At 42.9% G+C, this 23,098-nt stretch overlaps 1 protein-coding gene across 1 annotated transcript in view; it reads left to right on the forward strand.

The window, feature by feature from the left end:
• Positions 1–23,098, forward strand: part of Wdtc1 (WD and tetratricopeptide repeats 1) — a 50,193-nt gene that overhangs the window by 8,453 nt on the left and 18,642 nt on the right. The window contains exons 2-5 of the mRNA XM_048350610.1: positions 7,067–7,214; positions 10,362–10,445; positions 18,305–18,351; positions 19,564–19,675. Of these exons, the coding sequence (XP_048206567.1) occupies positions 7,167–7,214; positions 10,362–10,445; positions 18,305–18,351; positions 19,564–19,675 (291 nt within the window). The 5' untranslated portion in view covers positions 7,067–7,166. The remainder of the gene's footprint in view (positions 1–7,066; positions 7,215–10,361; positions 10,446–18,304; positions 18,352–19,563; positions 19,676–23,098) is intronic.

Genomic DNA, 23,098 nt, shown 5'->3' on the forward strand with positions numbered 1-23,098 from the left:
ACTCAAGGCCTTGTAGCACTCTACCACTTGGGCCACATGTTTGCTTGTTTGATCTGGTACCAAAGCTTGCACTAAGGGCCTCAAGGTTCTTGCTTGGTTTTCTTTGCTCATGGCTAGCAGTCTACTACTTGAGCCATTCCTCAAGTAGTTGGCTAATTGGAAATCGTCTTGTGGCTTTCTGCCTAGCTGACTTTGAACCGCAATTCTCCAGGTCTTTTATCTTCTTTGGTAGCTGGGATTGAAGGTACTCACATGCAGCTTATTTGTTATTTGTTTGCTTGCTTGCTTCCTTGTTTGGGGTACCAGAACAAAGAACTGTGTGGTCCAGACTTACAAACTTTTCTGCTTGGGCAGGCCTTGAACCACATCCTTCTCCTTGAAGTCCTCCAAGGACCCGAGATTACAGACATTAGTCACCAGCATCTGGCTATTATGTACTTTCATATATCTTATCATTGAATCCTGTCAACACCCCATTGAAATAGCATACCTATTTTATAAATGTGGAAATCAGAACTTGCCTAGTTGGCACATTGAGGTACCCAAGTACTTCAGATCTGTTCTCCTTGAGCTACATTATTCAGAAGATGATGTGACATCTGAAATGGATGATTCTTTATGTTTGAATGTTGATATTTGGTCCCTGGTTCCATGTGGGTAATCTTTGTGGATGTATTTTATTCTAAGGTTTATTAACATAAGGCTATTACTGGTATGCTTTGTATGATGAATAGACTCATTCCTCCACATTGAGCTATTAAATATCATTTTCTTACTAGCGTCCTTAATAATAGCAGAGATAGATTCAGATAACATTCAGTAGCCTAAGTTAAACTTTTGTAGACTGGATAGGGTTAAGTGGTAGCCTGCAAGGCATTTTAGAACTCTAAGAATAGAATACCTTTGGAGAGGTGTAACATCTGCAGCTCATATTTTTATTTTAACATTATGCCATATGTTTTCCTCTGTGACTTAGGTATTTTTATATGTTTCATATTCCCCACTTCCGGAAACAAGCTTTCTCTTTTTCACTGAGTATGTGTTAGGGTTGACCCACAGTATCCTAGATTACAAATCCTGATCTTAAACATGTGTCTTCTAGTGTAGAAAGTTTTTGTGGAACTCTCAGGTTATCTTGTTCAACTTTCATTTGTTTAGTTACCTTGTGGTCATTCTTATGCGTGCTTCTAAGATGTCTGAATAAATTAGTATAAACAAGATTTAATTTACTACTGCAGGTGTAAGCTCCCAGTGTTTGGTGTTTGGTCCATTTGACTGTTTGGTACTTGATACTCAGTTAACAGTGTAAGAATATTGGCAATTGAATTGCTATTTGGTAGATTCTCATAGTGATCCTTACTTGGGAAATTACACACTATAGTAGTTAAGGAAATAGGCTTCAGAATCATGTAGCCTTATATTTGAATCTCTTTTCTAACTGCTTGTAGCAGCATGTACTTACAAGCTGCTCCTCTTCTTCTTCTTCTTCTTCTTCTTCTTCTTCTTCTTCTTCTTCTTCTTCTTCTTCTTCTTCTTCTTCTTCTTCTTCTTCTTTTTGGTGCCAGTATTGTGGCTTGATCTCAGGGTCTGGGTGTTGTCTTTGACTTTTTTTGCTCAGGGCTGCTATACTACCACTTGAGCCACATTTTCACTTCCAGCTTTTTGGTTTTTTTTTTTTTGATGTCTAATTGGACTTTACTGCTCAGATTGGCTTTGAACCGTGGTCCTCAGATCTTAGCCTTCTGAGTAGCTAGGATTATGGTGTGAGCCACCAGCAGGTAGATTTACAAGCCTTTTGAACTTCTCTTCCTCTATTGCCTTAACACTCTTTGCTCAAAAACATCTTCATATAGTTCTTTCCCCCCACCCCCCCAGTGGTGGTGGCTTGAGGTTTGAATTCTGTGCTTTGAATTTTCTAGGCAGGTACTCTTACTTGAGCCATGTCTCCAGCTCTTTTTTGCTTTATTTATTTTTCTAATTGGGTCCTGTGCCTATGCTTGGGCTGACCCGGAACATAACCTTCCTATTTATGTTTCCCATATAGCTGTAATGGGCAGCATGCACCACTACTCCCAGCCTTTTATTGACTGAAAAGGAATCTTATGGACTTTTTGCCTGGGCACACCAATCTCCACTTTCCAAGTAGCTAAGATTACAAGTGTGCGCCATTGTATTTGGCTTCTTCTTATCATTCATAGCTTAGCTTTAATGTCTCTTCTCTCATAAAGCCCCTCTGTATCAGGTAGGGTTTATTATTGTAAGCAATAGAAACCAACGCTGGCTGATTATTGGAAGGAATATTAAGGAAATTCGCAAAATATCAGGGTAGGCCACAGAACCAAGCTGAAACAATGGGCTAGCACCAGAGAGAATCTGGACACTCACAGAGCAAGTCAGTGAGGACACTGACTGCCATTTCTCACGGAGCTTACAACGCTGCTGCTGGCTATGCTGGACCATCCCTTGCTGCCAGGGACTCTCTGCTTCAGCGCTGTGAGACTAGGTCCCATTTCATACTCCATGGGTAATGTACTTAGCTAGTGTGGCCTTCTCCATATATGTACACAGTAGCTGCAAGGGCATCTCAGAAATGAGGGAAGAATCAGGTTCTGAGCAGGCAGAAAACTCCAAAAACAGCTGTTTTCCTTGACCTCACCACTAAGAGGAACCCTCTAGTCATATCAAATAAAAGCCTGTTTTATGGTCATCATAGCATTTTCTGTCCATTGGATGTTTTCTTAGATTATTGTTTATTGTCTTTCCTCTCTGCTAGGATGTCAGTAACAAGAGAACAAGGACTTTGCCTATTTTGTTCATTGCTGTATACTCTGGCCTGAAATAGCACCTGTGTTTATTTGTTGAATGAATGAATACTTACTACAATTCCTGCCACATAGTAATTGCATAATTCTTGGCAACTTAATAATTTATTTCTTGGGGCCGGGAATGTGTCTTAGTGGTAAAGTGCTTACCCAGCATGCATGAAGCCCTGGGTTCGCTTCCTCAGCACCACATAAACAGAAAAGGCTGGAAGTGGTGCTGTGGTTCAAGAGGTAGAGTGCTAGCTTTGAGAGCACAAAGAAGCCTGGACAGTGCCCAGGCTCTGAGTCCAAGCTCCAGGACTGGCAAAAAAATCAACCTTCCTTCTTTCCTTCCTTCCTTCCTTCCTTCCTTCCTTCCTTCCTTCCTTCCTTCCTTCCTTCCTTCCTTCCTTCCTTTCTCTTCCCTCCCTCCCTCTCCCTCTTTTCTTCTTTCCTTCCTTCCATTTCCATAGGCCCTAGGACTTTCACTCAGGGTTTAGGCCACAGCTTGATTTCTGGCTTTTTAAGTTTTATGGATTTTTCTTTCCTGCCCAGACTGTCTTGAAACCTTGATCCTCCAGATCTCATCCTCCAGAATAGCTAGGATTACAGGTGTTAGCCATCAGTACCCAGCTACTTCACTATTTAACAGATAAAAATATTTCTTGTTCTTAAAACACTTATTTATTTATTTATTTTTGGTGCTGGGGATCCAAGGTACTCACACATATTAAGGCAAGCACTCTACTTTCAGACTGAAATTTTTGACTTATATTATTCCATTTGACTTTCCATGGCAGTCCTCCAAAGAAAATAGTTTTGGGGTTAAGGAATGAGCCTTATTTAGTATTTTGTTCATTATTTTGTTCCTGAACCTGTGAGAAATCACACAACTGGTCTTAATACCAAATACACTTTTAGCTCCTAGGCCATTTTCATTAAAACCCACATCTCATGCTCTTGGTGATTGTGAGAAAATTTTGCCTTCTCTTTGACCATTACGTCACAAACCAAAGCTACAGACATACTTGCAGCCAGTGTTTAGCTTACATTGATTTGTTCAAGTTTACACATTTAAGTGGATAGGCCAAAGACCCCTGAGAAAGCCATTGTGACATGTTAGCTGTCTTCCACTGCTATTCCTGAATGTGCCTAGTGTTTGTGGGATTGTGACCCTAAATAGTGCCAAAGATTTCTCCTCAATGTTCACGAAGATACAATGCTGAAAGGCTTCTGTATTGGAGCACTAGCCCCAAAGGTCTTGGGCTGAATGGGAATATCTAATCAGGCCTCAAGCTTGTTTATTGTCTTACTATGTATTCAGCATTAAAGGGGAAAAATCTGCAAAAACAAAGTTTAAAAACACAATTACCCCTTTTTCCCCATTGCTTTTGTGCCTGTACTGGGGCTTAAACTCAGGATCTCACACTCTTGCTTGGGTTTTGTTTTTGTTTTGCCAGTCCTGGGGCTTGGACTCAGGTCCTGAGCACTGTCCCTGGCTTCTTTTTGCCCAAGGCTACCTCTCTACCTCTTGAGCCACAGCACCACTTCTAGCCATTTTTGTTTATGTGGTACTGAGGAATTGAACCCAGGGCTTCGTGCATGCTAAGTAAGCACTTTACTGCTAAGCCACATTCCCAGCACTCCCCCCCCCCCTTTTTTTGGTCAGTCATGGGGCTTGAACTCAGGGCTTTGGCAATGGCCCTCACTTAAGGCTAGCACTCTAGCACTTCACACAGCTCCATTTCCAGCTTTGTGTGTGTGTGTGTGTGTGTGCGCGCGCGTGTGTGTGTGCACATAATCACCTAGAGTCTCATGGGTACCAAGTGCTAGTGGCTCACATCTGTAATCCTAACTACTCAGGAGGCTGAGATCTGAGGATTGTGGTTGGAAACCAGCCTGGCCAAGAAAGGACATGTGACTCTCTTCTCCAATTAACTACCTCAAAACCAGAAGGGAAGCTATGGGGCAAAGTGGTAGAGCAGTAGCCTTGAGCAAAAAAAGAAAAGCTCAAGGATAGTGCCCATGCCCTGAGTTCAAGCCCCATAACTGACCTTCTCCCTCCAAAAAGAAGAAAAAGTCTTATGGACTTTCTTGCCTTGGCTGACTTCAAACCATAATCCTCAGATCTCAGCCTCCTGACTACCTAGCTAGGATTATGGGTGTGAGGCTCGGATGCCAACCCTTGAGTTTTCTTTTTTGCTGTATTGCTTTTTAATTTTTTTCTTATTATTTAAAGGTGATGTACAGAAAGGTTACAATTACATAAGTCAGGTAATAAATACATTCCCTTTTGGACAGTGTCACCCTTTCCATTGCTCTCTCCCAGTTTTTCCCTTCCATCCCCACTTACAAGTTGTATAGTTCATTTTCAACATAGTGTCTAATGAGTACCACTAGTGCCTATGTTTGCTGTATTCTTAAGAATGGGATTGCTGGGCTGGGGATATGGCCTAGTGGCAAGAGAGCTTGCCTCGTATACATGAGGCCCTGGGTTCGATTCCCCAGCACCACATATACAGAAAATGGCCAGAAGTGGTGCTGTGGCTCAAGTGGCAGAGTGCTAGCCTTGAGCAAAAGGAAGCCAGGGACAGTGCTCAAGCCCTGAGTCCAAGGCCCAGGACTGGCCAAAAAAAAAAAGGATTGGTTTTTTTCACTTTTGAAAAATTTGAGTAGTTGTACAAAGAGGTTTCAGTTCAACGGTGAGCATAATGCATCTTGATCAATGTTACACGTCCCATCATTCTTCCCCTCCATTTGTCTCAACCTACTTGTTCTTTCTAACTGCAGTCATAACACATAAATAGCTTCAAGAAGTGATGAGTCCAAAGGCTGACCTATCAGGATGTTTAAGAGGAATTTATCAGTTGGATCTTGCCCTGTAGTCACTACTATGTTTCCTTGTCACTTTTTAAAAACATATACTGGTTCATTATAGATGGTATTACAAAGGATATAGGTAACAAGATTCATAGAGCTAGATGTGGAAAGGAACTTCTATGCCCTCCCTGTGCTTGCCACTCTCCAGGAACTTCCATGTACTCAGCTGTTGTGAAGTCTCCCCCCCCCCCCCTTTTTTTTTTTTTTACATAATATATTGGTCATTTTGCAAGGGACAGGGGGTTGAATTCAGGGCCTTGTATTTTCTTTTTTTTTTTTTTTTTTTGCCAATCCTGGGGCTTCAACTCAGGGCCTGGGCATTGTCCCCAAGCTTCTTTTGCTTAAGGCTAGCGCACCACTTCTAGCTTTTTTTTTTTTTTTTTTTTTTGGCCAGTCCTGGGCCTTGGACTCAGGGCCTGAGCACTGTCCCTGGCTTCTTCCCGCTCAAGGCTAGCACTCTGCCACTTGAGCCACAGCGCCGCTTCTGGCTGTTTTTCTATATATGTGGTGCTGGGGAATCGAACCTAGGGCCTCGTATATCCGAGGCAGGTACTCTTGCCACTAGGCTATATCCCCAGCCCCACTTCTAGCTTTTTATGTTTAAGTAATAATGAGGATTCAAACCCAAGGCTTCATGCATGCTAGGCAAGTACTCTACCACCATGCCACATTCCCAGCCCAGAGCCTTGCACTTTCAAAGTAGATGTTCTACCACACCAGCCTCTAAAAGCTTCCCTTTCACTCTTTGATTCAGTGGATCTAGAGGTTCTACATTCTGGCTGCAATACTGATTTGGTTTTGAGGAGAGTCAAGCTGAAAGGTCATGGATTTTAAACATAATTAAAATTTCTGATGGCTTGCCACAGAGTCATACTGAGCAAAGGAAACTTGACATCTGTCTAGCTATGTGCCTGTTCTTGCTTTCAGGACATACTGCCATCTTCCTCTACATATATACGTGTCTAACCCTGCATTTTCTGGTGAAGTACACCTGACTCCCTCAGAGTTTGTTTGGTTTTGGTTTTGTTGCCCGTCCTGGGGCTTGAACTCAGGCCCTGAGCACCGCCCCTGCCTTCTTTTTGCTCAAGGCTAGCACTCTGCCACTGGAGCCACAGCGCCACTTCCGGCTTTTTCTATATATACATGGTGCTGAGGAATCGAACCCAGGGCTTCATGTATATGAGACGTGCACTTTACCACTAGGCCATATTCCCAGCCCTCCCTCAGTTCATTACAGTTGTTCCTGTAGTTAGGTGTCACTGTCCTGTCACTTTACCCATTCGGAGGTCCTCAGTACTATGGAGGCCGGGCTATTTAAGGGTGAGATCAGGCCTCTGAAGTCAGCTTTGTTTATTCCCCCAAATTTGATTTGTTTTTCTCCTCAGGTAATTAAATGTGTATCTTGTGGGCCTGGTCTTGGCTGGAATGTACAAGGGTCCTGAAGATCCTTCTCTAGCTTCCTTCTGTTGAACTAATTAAGAGAAGATGGCAAAAGTCAACATAACTAGAGACCTCATTCGCAGGCAGATCAAGGTAAGTATCCCAGATCTCTCTGAACCAGAGCATGGACTCCTTCTTTATCCACAGATTTGTTTTTTGTTTGTTTTTGTTTTTGTTGGGGCTTGGACTCAGGGCCTGAGCACTGTCCCTGGCTTCTTTTTGCTCAAGGCTAGCACTCTACCACTTGAGCCACAGCACTTCTAGCCTTTTTTGTTTATGTGGTGCTGAGGAATCGAACCCAGGGCTTCATGTATAGAAGGCAAGCACTTTACCACTAGGCCACATTCCCAGCCCCTATCCACAGATTTGTTTTTATAGATGTGAAAAACAAAACAAAAACAACCACACACACACACACACACACACACACACAAATCCACCACTCAAGTCTAGAATCAGTAACTTGCCAGAGACACATAGCAAGTTACGATCAGAACTGACTAGATCTATCGCCTCCCATTTTCCTTCACCCAAGAACATGGAATTCATTGAGATTCCTCTGTCAGTCAGGAGCTTTTACCTGACTGCTGGATTAACATAGACAAGTAAGGAAGGGAATCATCAATGTAATGTGTTGTGCACATGTGTATGAAGGGTGCACAAAGAGTAAACATAGTTTCTTCATGTTGCTCCAGCTGCTGAGTTAAATAATTGAACCTGGAGGAGTCCATACAGCTTAGATTGTTTCTTTTCTCCAAAGCTCTCCCAGTCCTAAAGCCTGCCCTCTACAGGTGCACATAGGAGACACTCTGATACCTGTGAGACAAATTCAGTTCATATTCAAGTTGTTAGTCACATAGTTCTAGGCCTTATCAGGAAAACCTTGAGTAAAGTAGCCACAGGGTGGAGTAGATTGAATTATAAGAACTCCCAATTTGGAATTAGGAACTTTGCATACCACTATAGTGCCAGTCCTGGGACTTGAACTCAGAACTCAGGGCCTGAGCATTATCCCCTAACTCCCTTCCCCATATCCCCTAACTCCCTTCCCCACCTCCCCACACATAAGGCTAGCACTCTACCACTTTGAGCCACAGCTCCATTTCCTGTTTTTAGGTGGTTAATTGGAGATGAGAGTCTCATGGGTTTTCCTGCCCTGGCTAGCTTCATCCTCATATCTCAGCCTAGCAAGGATTACAGGTGTGAGAGCCATGGGCACCTGGCTACCGCTGCCATATTAACTACCTAGTTATTTTGCTTCCCTACTTCCTTGTACCTCAGTTTTCTTTTTATCTCTGTTTAAGTTCTGGGGTTTGAACTTTAACACTTGAGCCATAACCCCCAGCCCTTATGCTTTTAGCTTCCTGTTAAATGGTAACATCTATACCTACAGGCTGTTTTTTTTTGTTTGTTTGTTTGTTTTGTTTTTTTGTCTGTTCCAGGGTTTGAACTCAGGGCCTCTAGATAGCTTGGCTGGCACTCTGGCCATGCCTTCAGTCCACTGAAGAATTCTTCCAAATGGTTAGGTGCTAACAAGATTTAAAACTTTAAAAAAAAGTTCAATTGCATTTTCTATGCTCTGATCATTCACAAAAGGACTGAGGATGTGTCCTAAATGAGTAGTGTGCTTAATGCACACTAGTCTGTATGCTTGTATATTTTTCTCTACAAACCCTTTTACCTTGTCTAGTTGTAGAAGTCTTTAGAAATGTTATTAGACTAGATGGCCCTCAAGGACAGGGACTACTCCATAAGGCATAGAGTCAGTGGATAATTCTCTTTTTTTTTTTCTGCCAGTCCGGGGGTTTAAACTCAGGGCCTAAGCACTGTCCCTGAGCTTTTTTTGCTCAAGGCTAGCACTCTACCTCTTGAGCCACAGCATCACTTCTGGCTTTTTCTGTTTATGTGGTACTGAGGAATTGAGCCCAGGGCTTCATGCATGCTAGGCAAGCACTCTACCACTAAGCTACATTCCAAGCCTGGATAATTCTTTTGAATGTCTCTGTCCTCCACATTATATATCCTTAGAGTATGCCAACCTTCTCTTTCACCTTAGATATGTGTATACTGTGTAACGAATGCAATAAGTGGTCTGATCAACCTCAGGCTAATGCCTGTAATCCTTACTACTCAGGAGGATGAGATCTAAGGATTGCAGTTCAAAGCCAGCTTGGGCAGAAAAGTCTGTGAGACTCAGCAGAGTATGCTTGTTGTTTCCAATCTTCTTTCCCTCTCTCCCTCCTTTCCTTTCTTTGTTTCCTTTCCTTTTCCTTTCCCTTGTTTTTCTCTTTTCTCCCTCCCTCCCTCCTCTCTCTTTCTCTTCTCTTCTCTCTCTCTCTCTCTCTCTGTATGTGGGTATGAATACCGGGGCTTGAACTCAAGGTCTAGACACTTTCCTTTAGCTTTTTCGTTCAAGGCTGGTTCTCTCTCTCTCTCTCTCTCTCTCTCTCTCTCTCTCTCTCTCTCTCTCTCTCTCTCTCTCTCTTTCTCTCTCTCTCTGTCTCTCTGTCTCTCTCTATCTCTTTTTGCCAGTCTTGGGGCTTGAACCCTAGGCCTGAGCACTGTTCCTGGCTCCTTTTTGCTCAAGGCTAGCACTCTACCACTTGAACCATAGTACCACTTCTGGCTTTTTCTTCTTTTTTTAAAAATTTAATTTATTTATTAATTGAACACAATTTTTTTTGACAAGGTGTTGTGCAAAAAGGGTACAGTTACATAGTAGGGCAGTTTGTACATTTCTTGTGATATCTTACGCCCTGTTTTTCTATCCCTTCTCTAGGTCAGGTCTGGCTTTTTCTATATATGTGAATCGAACCAAGGGCTTCATGCATACTAGACAAGCCACTCTACCACTAGGCCATATTCCCAGCCTGGTGCTCTGTCATTTGAGCCACAGCTCTTTGGTGCTTAGTTGGAAATAAGTCTCACAGAATTTCCTGCTTGGACTGGCTCCTAACTTCAATCCTCACATTTCAGCCTCCTGAGTAGCTAGGATTTACAGGTGTGAGCCACAGCCTCATGGCTCATACTTTACTTTTTAAAAGTATAACTGAGTGCTAAATTATATTTGCTCTTTTATTACATTCTAACCCTTCCCTAGAGTAGTACAAATTCCTACAGGTCAATTTCTTATTTTTGTAGCTCCTGTAGTACCCAGCACAGGACTGGATGTAGGAAAAATGTACAATAAATCATGTTGAATTGAACCAAGGAAACCATGAGTTTGTTTTTGTCCTCTAGGAACGGGGTGCCCTGAGCTTTGAACGGCGCTACCATGTCACTGACCCCTTTATCCGGCGGCTGGGCCTAGAAGCAGAGCTGCAGGTAAGAGTTCTAGTTTGCATCCTACCTGTTCTCCATTCTCTGCATGCAGAGAATTCTGTTGAATTATTCAAGGAAAAGACAAGTTTTTCCTCTGTAGGTCATACCTGAAGGTTACTTGTCCTTTTATGTAGATTTTTTTTTTTTTTTTGGCCAGTCCTGGGGTTTGAACTCACAGCCTGGGCACTGTCGCTGAGCTTCTCTTTTTTTGCTTAAGGCTAGCACTCTACCACTTGAGCCACAGCACTACTTCTGGCTTTTTCTATATATGTGGTGCTGAGGAATTGAACCCAGGGCTTTGTGCATGCTAGGAAAGCACTGTACCTCTAAGCCACATTCCCAGCCCACGTGGCAATATTTTTTTCTTTTGGCTAGTCCTGGTGCTTGAACTCAGGGCCTAAGCACTGTCCCTGGCTTCTTTTTGCTCAAGGCTAGCACTCTACCACTTGAGCCACAATGCTACGTCTGGCTTTTTTATATATGTGGTGCTGAGGAATTGAACCCACGGCTTCATGTATACAAGGCAAGCACTCTACCACTAGGCCATATTCCCAGCTCCCCATGTGGCAACATTTTTATGCTGTTAAATATGAATCTAGTTGAGTGATCTACTTGGTCACATAGAAATGGTTTTTTGAACGTGTTAGTTGCTTCATGCTTGGAAAAGTCACTTGAATTCCATATCACCATTTTTACTATTGGTGTAGACAGTCAAAATTCTTGCCTGAATATAGGAATTTTTCATTTATGGGGTTTCATAAACATATATACATATATATGTACACATTTTCTCAATTTAGCTTTAAAGCAATGCTTTGAGGACTATAGATAGGCAATAGGATTTGTTTTTGTTTTTTTAATTGTGTTTCTTGTTATTGTTGTTGTTGTTCCAGTCCTTGGGCTTGAACCCTAGGCACTATCCTTCAGCTTGTTTTGCTCAAGGTTAGCATTCTACCACTTTGAGCCACAGCTCCCCTTCTGGTTTTCTGGTGGTTAATTGGAGATTAAAGTCTTAGGGACTTTTCTGCCTGGCAGGCTTTGACCACAATTCTCAGCCTCTTTGAGTAGCCATCACAGCCGTGAGCCACCAGTGCCCAGCATTAATTATGTTTTTTCTTTTAATTATGATGTTTTCTGTTTTGCAATTTGGGCAAAACTTTTTTCCCCATACTTTTCATGTAAGTTACAATGTCACAGCTGTGTTCTTTTTTTTTTTTTGGTCAGTCATGTGGCTTAAACTCTGGGCCTAGGTGCTGTCCCTGAGCTCTTCAGCTCAAGGCTAGTGCTCTGCCACTTGAGCCATAGCGCCACTTCTGGTTTTCTGGTGGGTAATTGAAGATAAGAGCCTCATGGATTTTCTTGGCCGGGCTGGCTTTGAACCGCAATCCTCAGATCTCAGCCTCCTGATTAGCTAGGATTACAGATGTGAGCCACTGGCACCGGCAGCCTTGTTCTTTTTTTTTTTTTTTTTTGCCAGTCCTGGGGCTTGGACTCGGTCTGAGCACTGTCCCTGGCTTTTTTTTGCTCAAGGCTAGCACTCTGCCACTTGAGCCACAGCGCCACTTCTGGCCGTTTTCTAGATATGTGGTGCTGGAGAATCGAACCCAGGGCTTCATGTATACGAGGCGAGCTCTCTTGCCACTAGGCCATATTCCCAGCCCAGCCTTTTTCTTTTTTATGGATGAGTGATGTTTCAGTGTGTGGATGTGTTTGTCCATCAGTCTGTCATGGACACTGGTGCTGTTCTTACCTTTTCCCTCGTGAACATGAATATATATGCATTTGTTTAAACTCCATTCTTTGGAGCATATATCTAGGAATAGAATTTCAAAAGCCTAAACTCAGCTATTACGTTAAGCAATTGCTAACCTAATACTACTTGTAAGCCAGGTAAGGTTGACAGGGTTGATGTGGAACAGGGTCCATCCCAGGGCTGGATGGAGCCCCCTGAGAATCCTCTTCTAACAGCAGGAGGTGGCCATACTCAACGCCAGCCAATGGTCACCATAGAAAACCAGCCCTGCTCAGCAAGATGCTCTGATCATTCAAGAAAAATTGACACGAAATTTTCACATCTCTGCATGTTGCTAATTTTAAAATGTGTGGCCCTGGGTGTGACACTTTACAGCCCTGCCTTTCCTCTGGTCTGCACAGCTTGATTTTTACAACATGCATGATGCCATGATTGATTGGGAGGAAAAAAGTCAAAAGTAAAGAAGATTGGGGGACAAAACAAGGGGTCAGAGTCCATCTGTAGGTCACCTTAAGACTTGTGATCACCTGGCTTGAGTGAGTAAGGGTACTGAATCACTCTAAGATCTCCAGTGACTGGGGCCAGGCTGTGAGCAACTAAGTTATTCTAAGATCTATTGTAAGTGAGTCTAGGCTGTGAGTAACTAGTATAAGTACTAGGCCATTGTGACATTGGACATGAAAGCCATCATGAAAGTATGTAAGTCTGTCCTGTGGCTACTATAACAAAACAACACAAAGGTATTATCTCACAGTTTTGGAAGCAGGAATCTGACACAGGCCTCTAGATACTGCAGGCAGGTCCCTCCTGGAGGCTTAAGGAAGACTCCACATCTCATCTTTTGTAGCTTCTAGAGACTCTTCATTCTTTATCTTGTAGTCCTTTCCTCCCTCTCCAGTGCGGACAGTGCAGTTTCCTAGTCTCCTCAATCTGACCCTGACCTTTCTGCCTTCCTCTTAGGAGGATCCTTTTTGCAGCTGCTGTTAGCTGATTTGAAATAACAAAGGGGATGGAGGTATGGCAGAGTGGTAGAGTGGTAGAGTGCTTGCCAACATAAATAAATAAATCAGATTTGCCACCCCACAGTTCTGGAGTCCAGAAGTCTAAAAATCAAAGGAGGCTTGCCTTCTCCAAAGGCTCGAGTGTGGATCCTTCTGCCTCTTCTGGCATTGGGTCGCTGCTGGCATCCTTGGCTTGTGGCTACTCCATTCACTATCTTCATCTTCACATATGCTACTCTTCTGTGTCCTCTTTTTTTCTACTTTTTCTTATTGGCAGTACTTGCGTTTGAACTTGGGGCTTCACACTTACTAGACAGATGCTTTATTACTGAGTAACACTTTACTTTCTTCATCATGCCTTTGATAGCCAACAATTTTCAGTTTAAAATTTCTTTGGTCCCTCGGGCTGTTGGTGTTATATCTGAAAAACCATTGCTTACTCAGGGCTATGGAGATTTATACTGGTTTTCCTCTAAGTATTTTATTGTCTTAGATATCCTGCATATATCTTTGATTCATTTTGTATTCTTTTTTATTTTTTTTAATTGGTCATGGGGCTTGAACTCTGGGCTTGGGCACTGTCCCTGAACTCTTCAGCTCAAGGCTAGAGCTCTACCACTTGAGCCACAGTGCCACTTCTGGTTTTTAGGTGGTTAATGGGAGATAAGCATCTCAGTCTTTCCTGCCTTCTAAGTAGCTTGGATTACAGGCGTGAGCTACCAGCACCTGGCTTGTATTCCTTTTTATATCTGATATAGTTACGTTATTTATATATATGTATATGTGTAAATATAATATGTGTATATATATATATTATTCTTTTGCATGTGAATATCCTATTGTCCCAGCATTTATTGAAAATTCTTCTTTCTCTACTGAATTGTCTGGGACTTTTACCAGAAGTCAAGTGACTGTAAATACACAGGCTTATTTATAAACTTTCAACTCCGCTCCATTGATCTGAATGTCCTGACATGCCAGTACCGTTTTGTAGCAATTTATGAAGTTAGGAAGTGTATCTTCCAACTTCATTCTTTTTTCAAGATTGTTTGGCTACTCTTGGTTCTTTGCATTTCCATGAGTTTCAAGGCTCGTGCCACCTGTTTTTATAAATAAAGTTTTATTGGAATACAGCCACACTCATTCATTTATGTATTGTCTGTCTGCTTTAGTGATTCAGCAGCAGAATTGAGTAATTCAGACAGAGACCATATGGCACACACAGCCTAAAATATCTACTAGCTGGCCCTTCAAAAAGTTGTCAACCACTACTTTAGGTAATTCAGTAAACTAATTCTTTAAAGCACCTGAAAACCAAAGTAGAAGCCAATCATCAATTTATGAGTGCCTAGCAATGTCCCATAAACTGAGAGATGAATATAACAATGAAGAAGTTCAACAGTTCCTGGCCTCTTGAATCTTTCCATAGCACTTGGATTCCAACCTCTGCCTACCTCCCCAAGCCCACTCTTATCATCTTCCTATGTTCCCTTCATCAGTATGCTCTGTGCAGTGGTCTTTATTCTGTTCTTTTTGTTTTGTTATGTTTTTTGCTAGTCCTGGGGCTTGAACTCAGAGCCTAGGCACTGTCCCTGAGCTTCTTTTTTCTTTTGCTCAAGGCAAGCACTCTTGCCACTTGAGCCACGGCACCACTTCTGGCTTTTTTTTATGTTTGTGGTACCGAGGAATCAAACCCAGGGCTTTATGCATGCTAGGCAAGCACTCTACCACTGAGCCACATTCCTAGCCCTGGTCTTCATTCTGTTGTGTAGCGTTCAAAGCTTTTTCTTACATTTGTGTAGGTGCTTCCTTATACCTGATATGCTTTTCCTTCAGATGTTTGATTTTTTCCTCTCTCAATATTCACACTTCTCATCAAGCTCAGATAACAGTTGAAAGATTGAATAAGAGATGGTTATGAATTATTGAGGCCTTGATCTATTATACTTAATTATGTGGGGTTTTTTTGTTTGTTTGAGGTGAGATCTTACTGTGCTACCCAGGCTGGCCTTGAGCCCCGGATCTTCCTGTACCACCTCCCAAGTACTGAGGATGCACCCAAGCCTTCTGCCATCACCCACCTGAAATCTTTTCATCCACATTGGGATTTGAGTTGAGGGCCTTGCACTTGCTAGGAAAGAATTCTACCACTTGAGCTACATCTCCAGTACTGAAATACATTTAAGTTGTTCCTTTTCATGTCATCTAGGAGAACTAACCTAAATTTACAACACGAGAGAGATGGATAAACATTTAGCCTTTGGAGGAATAGTCTCTAGTCATCAGTAGTGAATTTTATGAGGAGAGCATAATAACACTAGAGAAAACTAAACCTCAGAACTGTGTTAAGGACAAGAGGTTTATCTTTCTGACGCAGTTGTGTCTCCCTAACTCAGTAAATGGTGGCACATAGCAGGTATTAAGTTTTGGGAGGGAGAGTTCTGAATTTTCAAAAATGTGGCATCATGGTAGAAAGCCAACCTTGAGCCAAATACTAGTAGTTCATGCCTATAATCCTAGCTATTCAGGAGATAAGATCTGGAAGATCTTGGTTTGAGGCCAAGTTAGGCAGAAAAATCCATGAGACTATCTCCAGCAGGAGCTTGGTTGAAGGTTGAATGCACAAGCAAGCAGGTTGAAGGCTCTAAGATCAAATTCTGATAGAGAGAGAGGGAATAAAAAGCCAAGCTTGAGTCTGTCAGACATGAGTTCACATTCTGGTTATGCTGCTTTCCTAGTGACTTAAAACAATACAAGGGGCTGGGGAGATGGCCTAGTGGCAAGAGAGCTTATCTCGTATACATGAGGCCCTGGGTTCGATTCCCCAGCACCACATATACAGAAAACGGCCAGAAGTGGCGCTGTGGCTCAAGTGGCAGAGTGCTAGCCTTGAGCAAAAGGAAGCCAAGGACAGTGCTCAGGCCCTGAGTCCAAGGCCCAGGACTGGCAAAAAAACAAAACAAAACAAAAAAACAATACAAATTTATTAGCTTCCAGTTTGTACATCAGAAATCTGACAGGTCTCACCAGGCCAAAAGCAAAGTGTTAGCAGGACTGTGTTTCTTCAGGAGTCTGTAGTATAATCTCATTTCTTGTTCCCAGTTTCTAGAGGGAAGCCAGCAACGGTGGGTCCAGTCCTTTTCCCACCTCCATCCCGCTAGTTTTCTGCAGTGAGGAAAGGGTCTCTGATTTGTAAGGATGCTTGTGATTAGATTGGGCCCAACTGGATAATCTAGGATAATCTCTCCATCTATCTCAAAAGTCCTTAGCCTTAATCACATCTGCAAAGTCCCTTTTGCCACCTGAAATCACATATTCACAGGTTTCAGAGAATTAGGACAGGACATCTGTAGGGGAGCCATTATTCCGCCTACCACAAGTGCTCAACATAGCCTTATGCCTGGCTCTTTGTAAACACCTCAGTAAGTGGCAGTCATTCAAGGTTCTCAGTGCTCCGGGAGACTCAGAGTAGAGACTGTGACTCCTGGGCACAAGTAATTTAGAGCCTGATGGAAAAATAAGAGGAATACAGACAGAAATGATTCTGAGGCAGATGAATGATGAGAGATATATGTGTGTTTCAACCAGTATTTGGGAAGGCAAGAGACCTCAGGTCAGCAAGTAACATGGCAGATTTGAGCAAACAATGTGCCAGATATATAAGTAGAGAATCTGAGAGGAAAGAACCAGTTGAGCATCTTTACAGGACAAAGGGAAAAAGGAAAAGATGAGTAGAACATCCTTTCCTGACTAGACAGCCCATGGCTCCATTCTTCCCACTGGTTCCAGTGGACCCTTTTGGTCAGTTCAGTAACAAAGAGCTGGCTGCCCTGCACTGTGCCTGGCCTTGGAGACGAAGTCAACATTATCCACAAACCTCTCCTCAGGAAACAGCCTCCTTGAGGCAGAGCTGTAATGCACACAGACCTGAAGAGGACCTGAAACTGTTAGGATGCTCTGTGCCACAAGTAATAGCCTAACTCGAATTCCCTTAAATAATAGTGAACTGATTGGCTCACTTGATTAGAAGAGTAGAGTAGCAGTGGATAGGAGTTATGGTTGGTTACTCTGGTCAGTCTGGCTCCATTTTCTATGCTTCCCTTGGGTCAGCTCTCCTCTGTGTGTTAACGTTACCTTTGGGGTAGCTTTCCTCATGGTGGCAAAATGTGTGCAGCAATTCCAGAAGTCAGTCCTATCTCCAGCAGTCAGAGGAAGACATCTCTCCTGTGGACTTGTTCCTAAGAATTCAAAAACTCCTTTCCCAGAAGCTCCCAGTACCTGTTATGCCTTCCATCCGGGATCACAGGTTCACTTCAGAGACAATTGTGGTAGCCAAGTGAATGCCATATACTATTTGGTTTAGACCCGAGTTTCTGAGCCCATCATTGTGGCAAGGACACTGTGTTTGTGCTTCCTGAGCACTGTCCGGCGTAGAGCAGAAAGAAAATTACCAAATGTAAATCAAAGTACTATTAGGAAGCAGGGAAGGTGATGGACAGAACAGTGGCTTTGTGTCTGCTCCTTACACCTTCTGCTTATTCATGAATTCCCAAATTTCACTGCTCATTTTCTACTTTAGCATCTGCTGTTAACTGTTGTAATCTCCCATTCTTCCTCAGTTCAAATCTCCAAGATCATGATTAGCCCAGTTTGCCCTTCTGCACCAAGATCTCTTTTTCTATCTTCTTGACGTAGGCTTCAGAAGACCAGAGGCTCTGTTTCATACACTGGTGTACCCCAGCATCCGAACCGTGTCTGGCATGCAGCAAGTATGAAATGAATGAAAGCTAATCCTCTTATTTAGTTGCCCATGGGTCAGATACTCCTCTGAAAGCAAACTTTCTAGTCCTCAGCTTGTCCCTTGAAGAAACTGTTGACATGTCTCTTCTAGTGGTAGGAGCAAAAGAGTTTTTATCTTGCTTCTACTACTTACTATTATCTAAACTTCAGTTTACTTTTCTGCAAAATAGGATCGATAAAACATGCCTTTTGTACCTCAGAGGTGCCCAGTGTCGAGATTAAGGCCAGATTGCTTATTCTGTCGCGCTTCTCAGTGTTGACTTACCCTGGAGAATCTCTAACCAGCTCTCTCCCCATTGGTTCCCCAGGGTCACTCAGGATGTGTCAACTGTCTGGAGTGGAATGAGAAAGGAGAGTAAGTATGAGCTAGAAGGTGTTGAAATAGGAGGGGTGAGGAGGTTGGTAGAAGGGAGTTTCTTCTCATGAAGAAAAACAGCTGTTCCCTGCTCATATGGTCTACCCTATAACTGTCATAGTTATAATAACACACACTTAAACTATTTTTTGCTTGTTTTGTTTTTTGCCAGTCCTGGGGCTTGAATTCAGGGCCTGAGCACTGTCCCTGGCTTCTTTATTGCTCAATGCTAGCACTCTACCACTTGAGCCAGAGCGCCACTTCCAGCTTTTTCTATATATGTGGTGCTGAGGAATCGAACCCAGGGCTTCATGTACACAAGGCAAGCACTTTACAAGGCAAGCACTCTTGCCACTAGGCCATATCCCCAGCAAGGCAAGCACTTTACCATTAGGCCATTTTCCCAGCCCACACTTAAACTATTAACCTAGATAGATGGAAGGCTCAGTAACCATCCAAACCCAGTCATTTGGGGTTTTGTTTTGTTTTGTTTGCCTGTACCATAGCTTGAACTCATGGCCTTATGTTCACTTGGCTTGCTTGCTCACAGCTGGTGCTCTACTGCTTGAGCCACACCTCCAGCCTAGTCTCTAATTAACCAGCAAAACGCTACACAGATTTTTTCTGCCAAAGTTGGCTTCAAACCTCAGTCCTCCAGATCTCACCGTTCTGAATAGGTGTGAAGTGTGAGGTGTGAGCCACTGGTGCCCAGCCCAGTTTTTATAAAAAGACAATAATTCACCAGATACTAGTGACTTATGCCTATAATCCCAGCTATTCAGAAGGCTGAAATCTGAGGCTAGATATCTGACAAATCCAGATAGACAAATTTGACAGGGTCTTATTTCTTATTTACCAACACAAAACTAAAATTAGAGGTGTGGCGCAAGTGGTAGAGTCCCAGCCTTGGCCAAAAAAGCCAAATGAGAATGCAAGGCTCTGAGTTTTAGTACTAGTACACACACACACTCTCTCTCTCTCTCTCTCTCTCTCTCTCTCTCTCTCTCTCTTTCTCTCTCTCTCTCTCTCTCTCTTCAGAGAGGGAAATTCTTAGAACAAAATACTAGGGAACCTGCTAATGTATATGAGGTAACTTTGATGTCCACCCTTCAAGTTCTCTGTGGCCTAATTCCTGCTTATCAGCTGGAAATATGGAAGGCAGGAAGCGGGTTGGAGAACTTGAGAGGTCAAGGCCCCTGACTCTGCCCACAGCTTGCTGGCCTCTGGTTCCGACGACCAGCACACGATCGTGTGGGACCCACTGCACCACAAGAAGCTGCTCTCCATGCACACGGGACACACTGCAAATATCTTCTCTGTCAAGGTGAGCAAGACAAGGCACAGAGTGGGTAAAAATGTGACTGAGTGGTGGGCATGCCTGTGTCTGAATGTGTGGTCCTATGTATTCCTTTGGGGTTACAGAAACCTGTGGTCCGAGTGACTGATAGTGCTGCTTGAAACCCCATCTCTCTTCCGTGATCATCTTCCTCTCTACTTTAATATAAGTGGAGATGTCAAGGAATAGTTCTGAGGGCTGGGAATATGGCCTAGTGGCAAGAGAGCCTGCCTCGTATACATTGAAGCCCTGGGTTCAATTCCCCAGTACCACATATATAGAAAACGGCCAGAAGTGGCGCTGTGGCTCAAGTGGCAGAGTGCTAGCCTTGAGCAAAAGGAAGCCAGGGACAGTGCTCAGGCCCTGAGTCCAAGGCCCAGGACTGGCAAACAAAAAAAAAACAAAACAAGGAATGGTTCTGAGCATGAACTTTAGAAGCAGGTTGACACTGGGTTTGAATTCCTTTTTTTGCCTCTTGGAAATTGTGGCCTGAACTCTTGGAGCCTGTTGCTTCCTTTGTTGTTGGTTTTTTTTGTTTTGTTTTGTTTTTTGTTTTTAAGAAAAAAGTGGCTAAAGATAATATCCTTGGGATGGGAGTATGGCCTAGTGGCAACAGTTCTTGCCTCCTATACATGAAACCCTGGGTTCAATTCCCCAGCACCGCATATATAGAAAACGGCCAGAAGGGGTGATGTGGCTCAGGTGACAGAGTGCTAGCCTTGAGCAAAAAGAAGCCAGGAACAGTGCTCAGGCCCTGAGTCCAAGGTCCAGAACTGGCAAAAAAAAAAAAAAGATAATATCCTTGTAAGCTGGGTGCCAGTGGCTCACACCTATAATCCTAGTTACTCAGGAGGCTGAGATCTGAGGATAATGCTTTAAAGATAGCCAGGGCAGCAAAGTCCACGAGACTCTTATCTCCAATTAACCACTAGAAAACCAGAAGAGGTGTTGTGCTTCAAAGTGGTAGTTGGTAGCCTTGAGCAAAAAAGCTCAGGGATAGTACCCAGTTCAAGCCCCATGACTGGAAAGGAAGGAAGGAAGGAAAGAAGGATCTTATGAACAAATTGGGGAAAAATCACTTAATTTAAAAGGAAGTAGTAGTAATTCACAGTTAACTTTTAGTTCATGTAATTGAGAGTAGGGTACCAGTGGCTTATGCCTGTACATAAATAGTCCTTCTTAGATACTCAGGAGTGTGAAATCTTCACAGTCAAGATTCTAAGCCAGCCCAGGGAGAAAAGTCCTTAAGACTCCATTTCTAGAATAACCAGAATAATAAAAATAAGGCTGGCGGTATGGCTCAAATAGTAGAGCTTTAGACAGTAAGCAATTCATAGTATGCCCTTAGGTCAAACCTTAGTACTACGTGTGTGTGTGTGTGTGTGTGTGTGTGTGTATGTGTGTAATTGATTTTTTTTTTTCTGGTACTTGGGATCGAACCCAGGATGTTGTACTTGGCTAGGCAAGTGCTTTGCCACTGAGCTACATCCCATCCCCTTAATTGATTTTTTTTTCTTTTTTTTTGGCCAGTCCTGGGCCTTGGACTCAGGGCCTGAGCACTGTCTCTGGCTTCTTCCCGCTCAAGGCTAGCACTCTGCCACTTGAGCCACAGCGCCGCTTCTGGCCGTTTTCTGTATATGTGGTGCTGGGGAATCGAACCTAGGGCCTCGTGTATCCGAGGCAGGCACTCTTGCCACTAGGCTATATCCCCAGCCCCCCCTTAATTGATTTTTTTAAAAGCATCTGGCACTGGTATTTCTAGGTGGTCTATCTCTTCATAGGAAATAAATCTTTTGACTTATTGAGGGAAGTTGGGCTGAGAAAGAGATTTATAGACCTTTGCAGCTTGATATGTGAAAGTAACATGAGTCTCATTCTTTTTTTGATCCTAGAGAACAGACCTAGGCCAAGAGTCTGTGAACCCACAGAAGTGCATGTGGGCCTAGAGAAGGGACGAATTGTCTAATGATGCTTAGAGCTGTTTGAAAAATGTAGCACAGCATTCTGCATATATGCAGATGTCCTAGTACTGAAATTGCCTACTCTTTGGGTATTTTATCTACCAGATTTGAGGTTGGAGGAAATGACTTATAAGGAAGGGTCTTTCCAGCTCTGAAATTCTAAAATGAGTGCATATGAGAGTGAGACTGGCCTCTGGAAAGCCTAATTAACTTAAATGGATGAATGACAAGATGTCTGAACCATAAACTAGATTAGAGCGCTCAGAACCTAAACCCCACCTCTTTTACAAGCTTTGATTCTTACCTCCCATTCCAACATCCTACTCTAGATAAGTTTCTGTGATTTTTAAAATTTTTTGTTGACAGAACTGGAATTGTACTCAAGAGTCTTCCACTCTACCACTTGAGCCATGCTCCTAACACTTCTTTTGCTTTAGTTATTTTTTGGGTAGGATTCAGCCTCAGACCCTAATCTCTTGCCTGTGCTTTCCTCATAGCTAGGATTGTAGACATTAATCCCTGCTTGCAACTTTTTTCTTTTTTCTTACTATAATTTTATTTTTTAAGTAGTTCCAACTTATTTGTTGAGATGGGATCTCACTTCTTATTTTTATTTTTTGAGGTGGCCTGAAACAGAAATCCTTCTGATTCTCATACCTCCTGAGTGGCCAAGATTACAGGTGTGAGCCACCAAAGCTGGATAAATTTCTGTTTTTGTTTTTGCCATTCCTGGGCCTTGAACTCAGAGCCTGATCACTGTCCCTGGCTTCTTTTTCTCAAGGCTAGCACTCTACCACTTGAGCCACAGCACCACTTCTGGCTTTTTCTATGTATGTGGTGCTGAGGAATCGAACCCAGGGGCCTCATGTATGCGAGGCAAGCACTCTACCACTAGGCCATATTCCCAGCCCATGTTTTGTTTTGGTTTGGTTTGTTTTTTTTTAGAGGCAGCACAATGACAGTTACTTCTTACATGACCAACAGATGATCGTCAGTTTGCTTTTTCATAGTTTTGATGAACAGCACAAATTTGTGTGGGATCCACTGCACCACAAAAAGTTGGAAAGTTTATTTCTAATTTGAGTCTCTGTGGTCAGACCTACAAATAGGAGGACCTAAGCTATCCAATTTGGTCATAGTTTAAATACTTTATAATGGTCAGACCTAATATATAAGACATGTATTTACAGTGTTTCACCATATACTCCCCCTTGTGGCAACTACAGTATATGACAAATGTCACAAAAGCCACAGGAGGCTGTAGTGGAGGCTCCATCATCTGTTTCTGCTGTTCATGAAGTGTATGTTATCCCCAAACAGGAGTTAAAGACTATTAATTTTCCCTTAAGGTAATTGAATTATGTCTGTTTCATCTGTCCTTTGTCCTCATGTGGTAATGGAGAAATATATGTGGAAAAAGTAAAGGATTGCCGGGCTGGAAATATGGCCT

The sequence above is a fragment of the Perognathus longimembris genome, chromosome 7, assembly GCF_023159225.1.
Source record: "Perognathus longimembris pacificus isolate PPM17 chromosome 7, ASM2315922v1, whole genome shotgun sequence".
In the NCBI taxonomy this organism is placed as follows: Eukaryota; Metazoa; Chordata; class Mammalia; order Rodentia; family Heteromyidae; genus Perognathus; species Perognathus longimembris.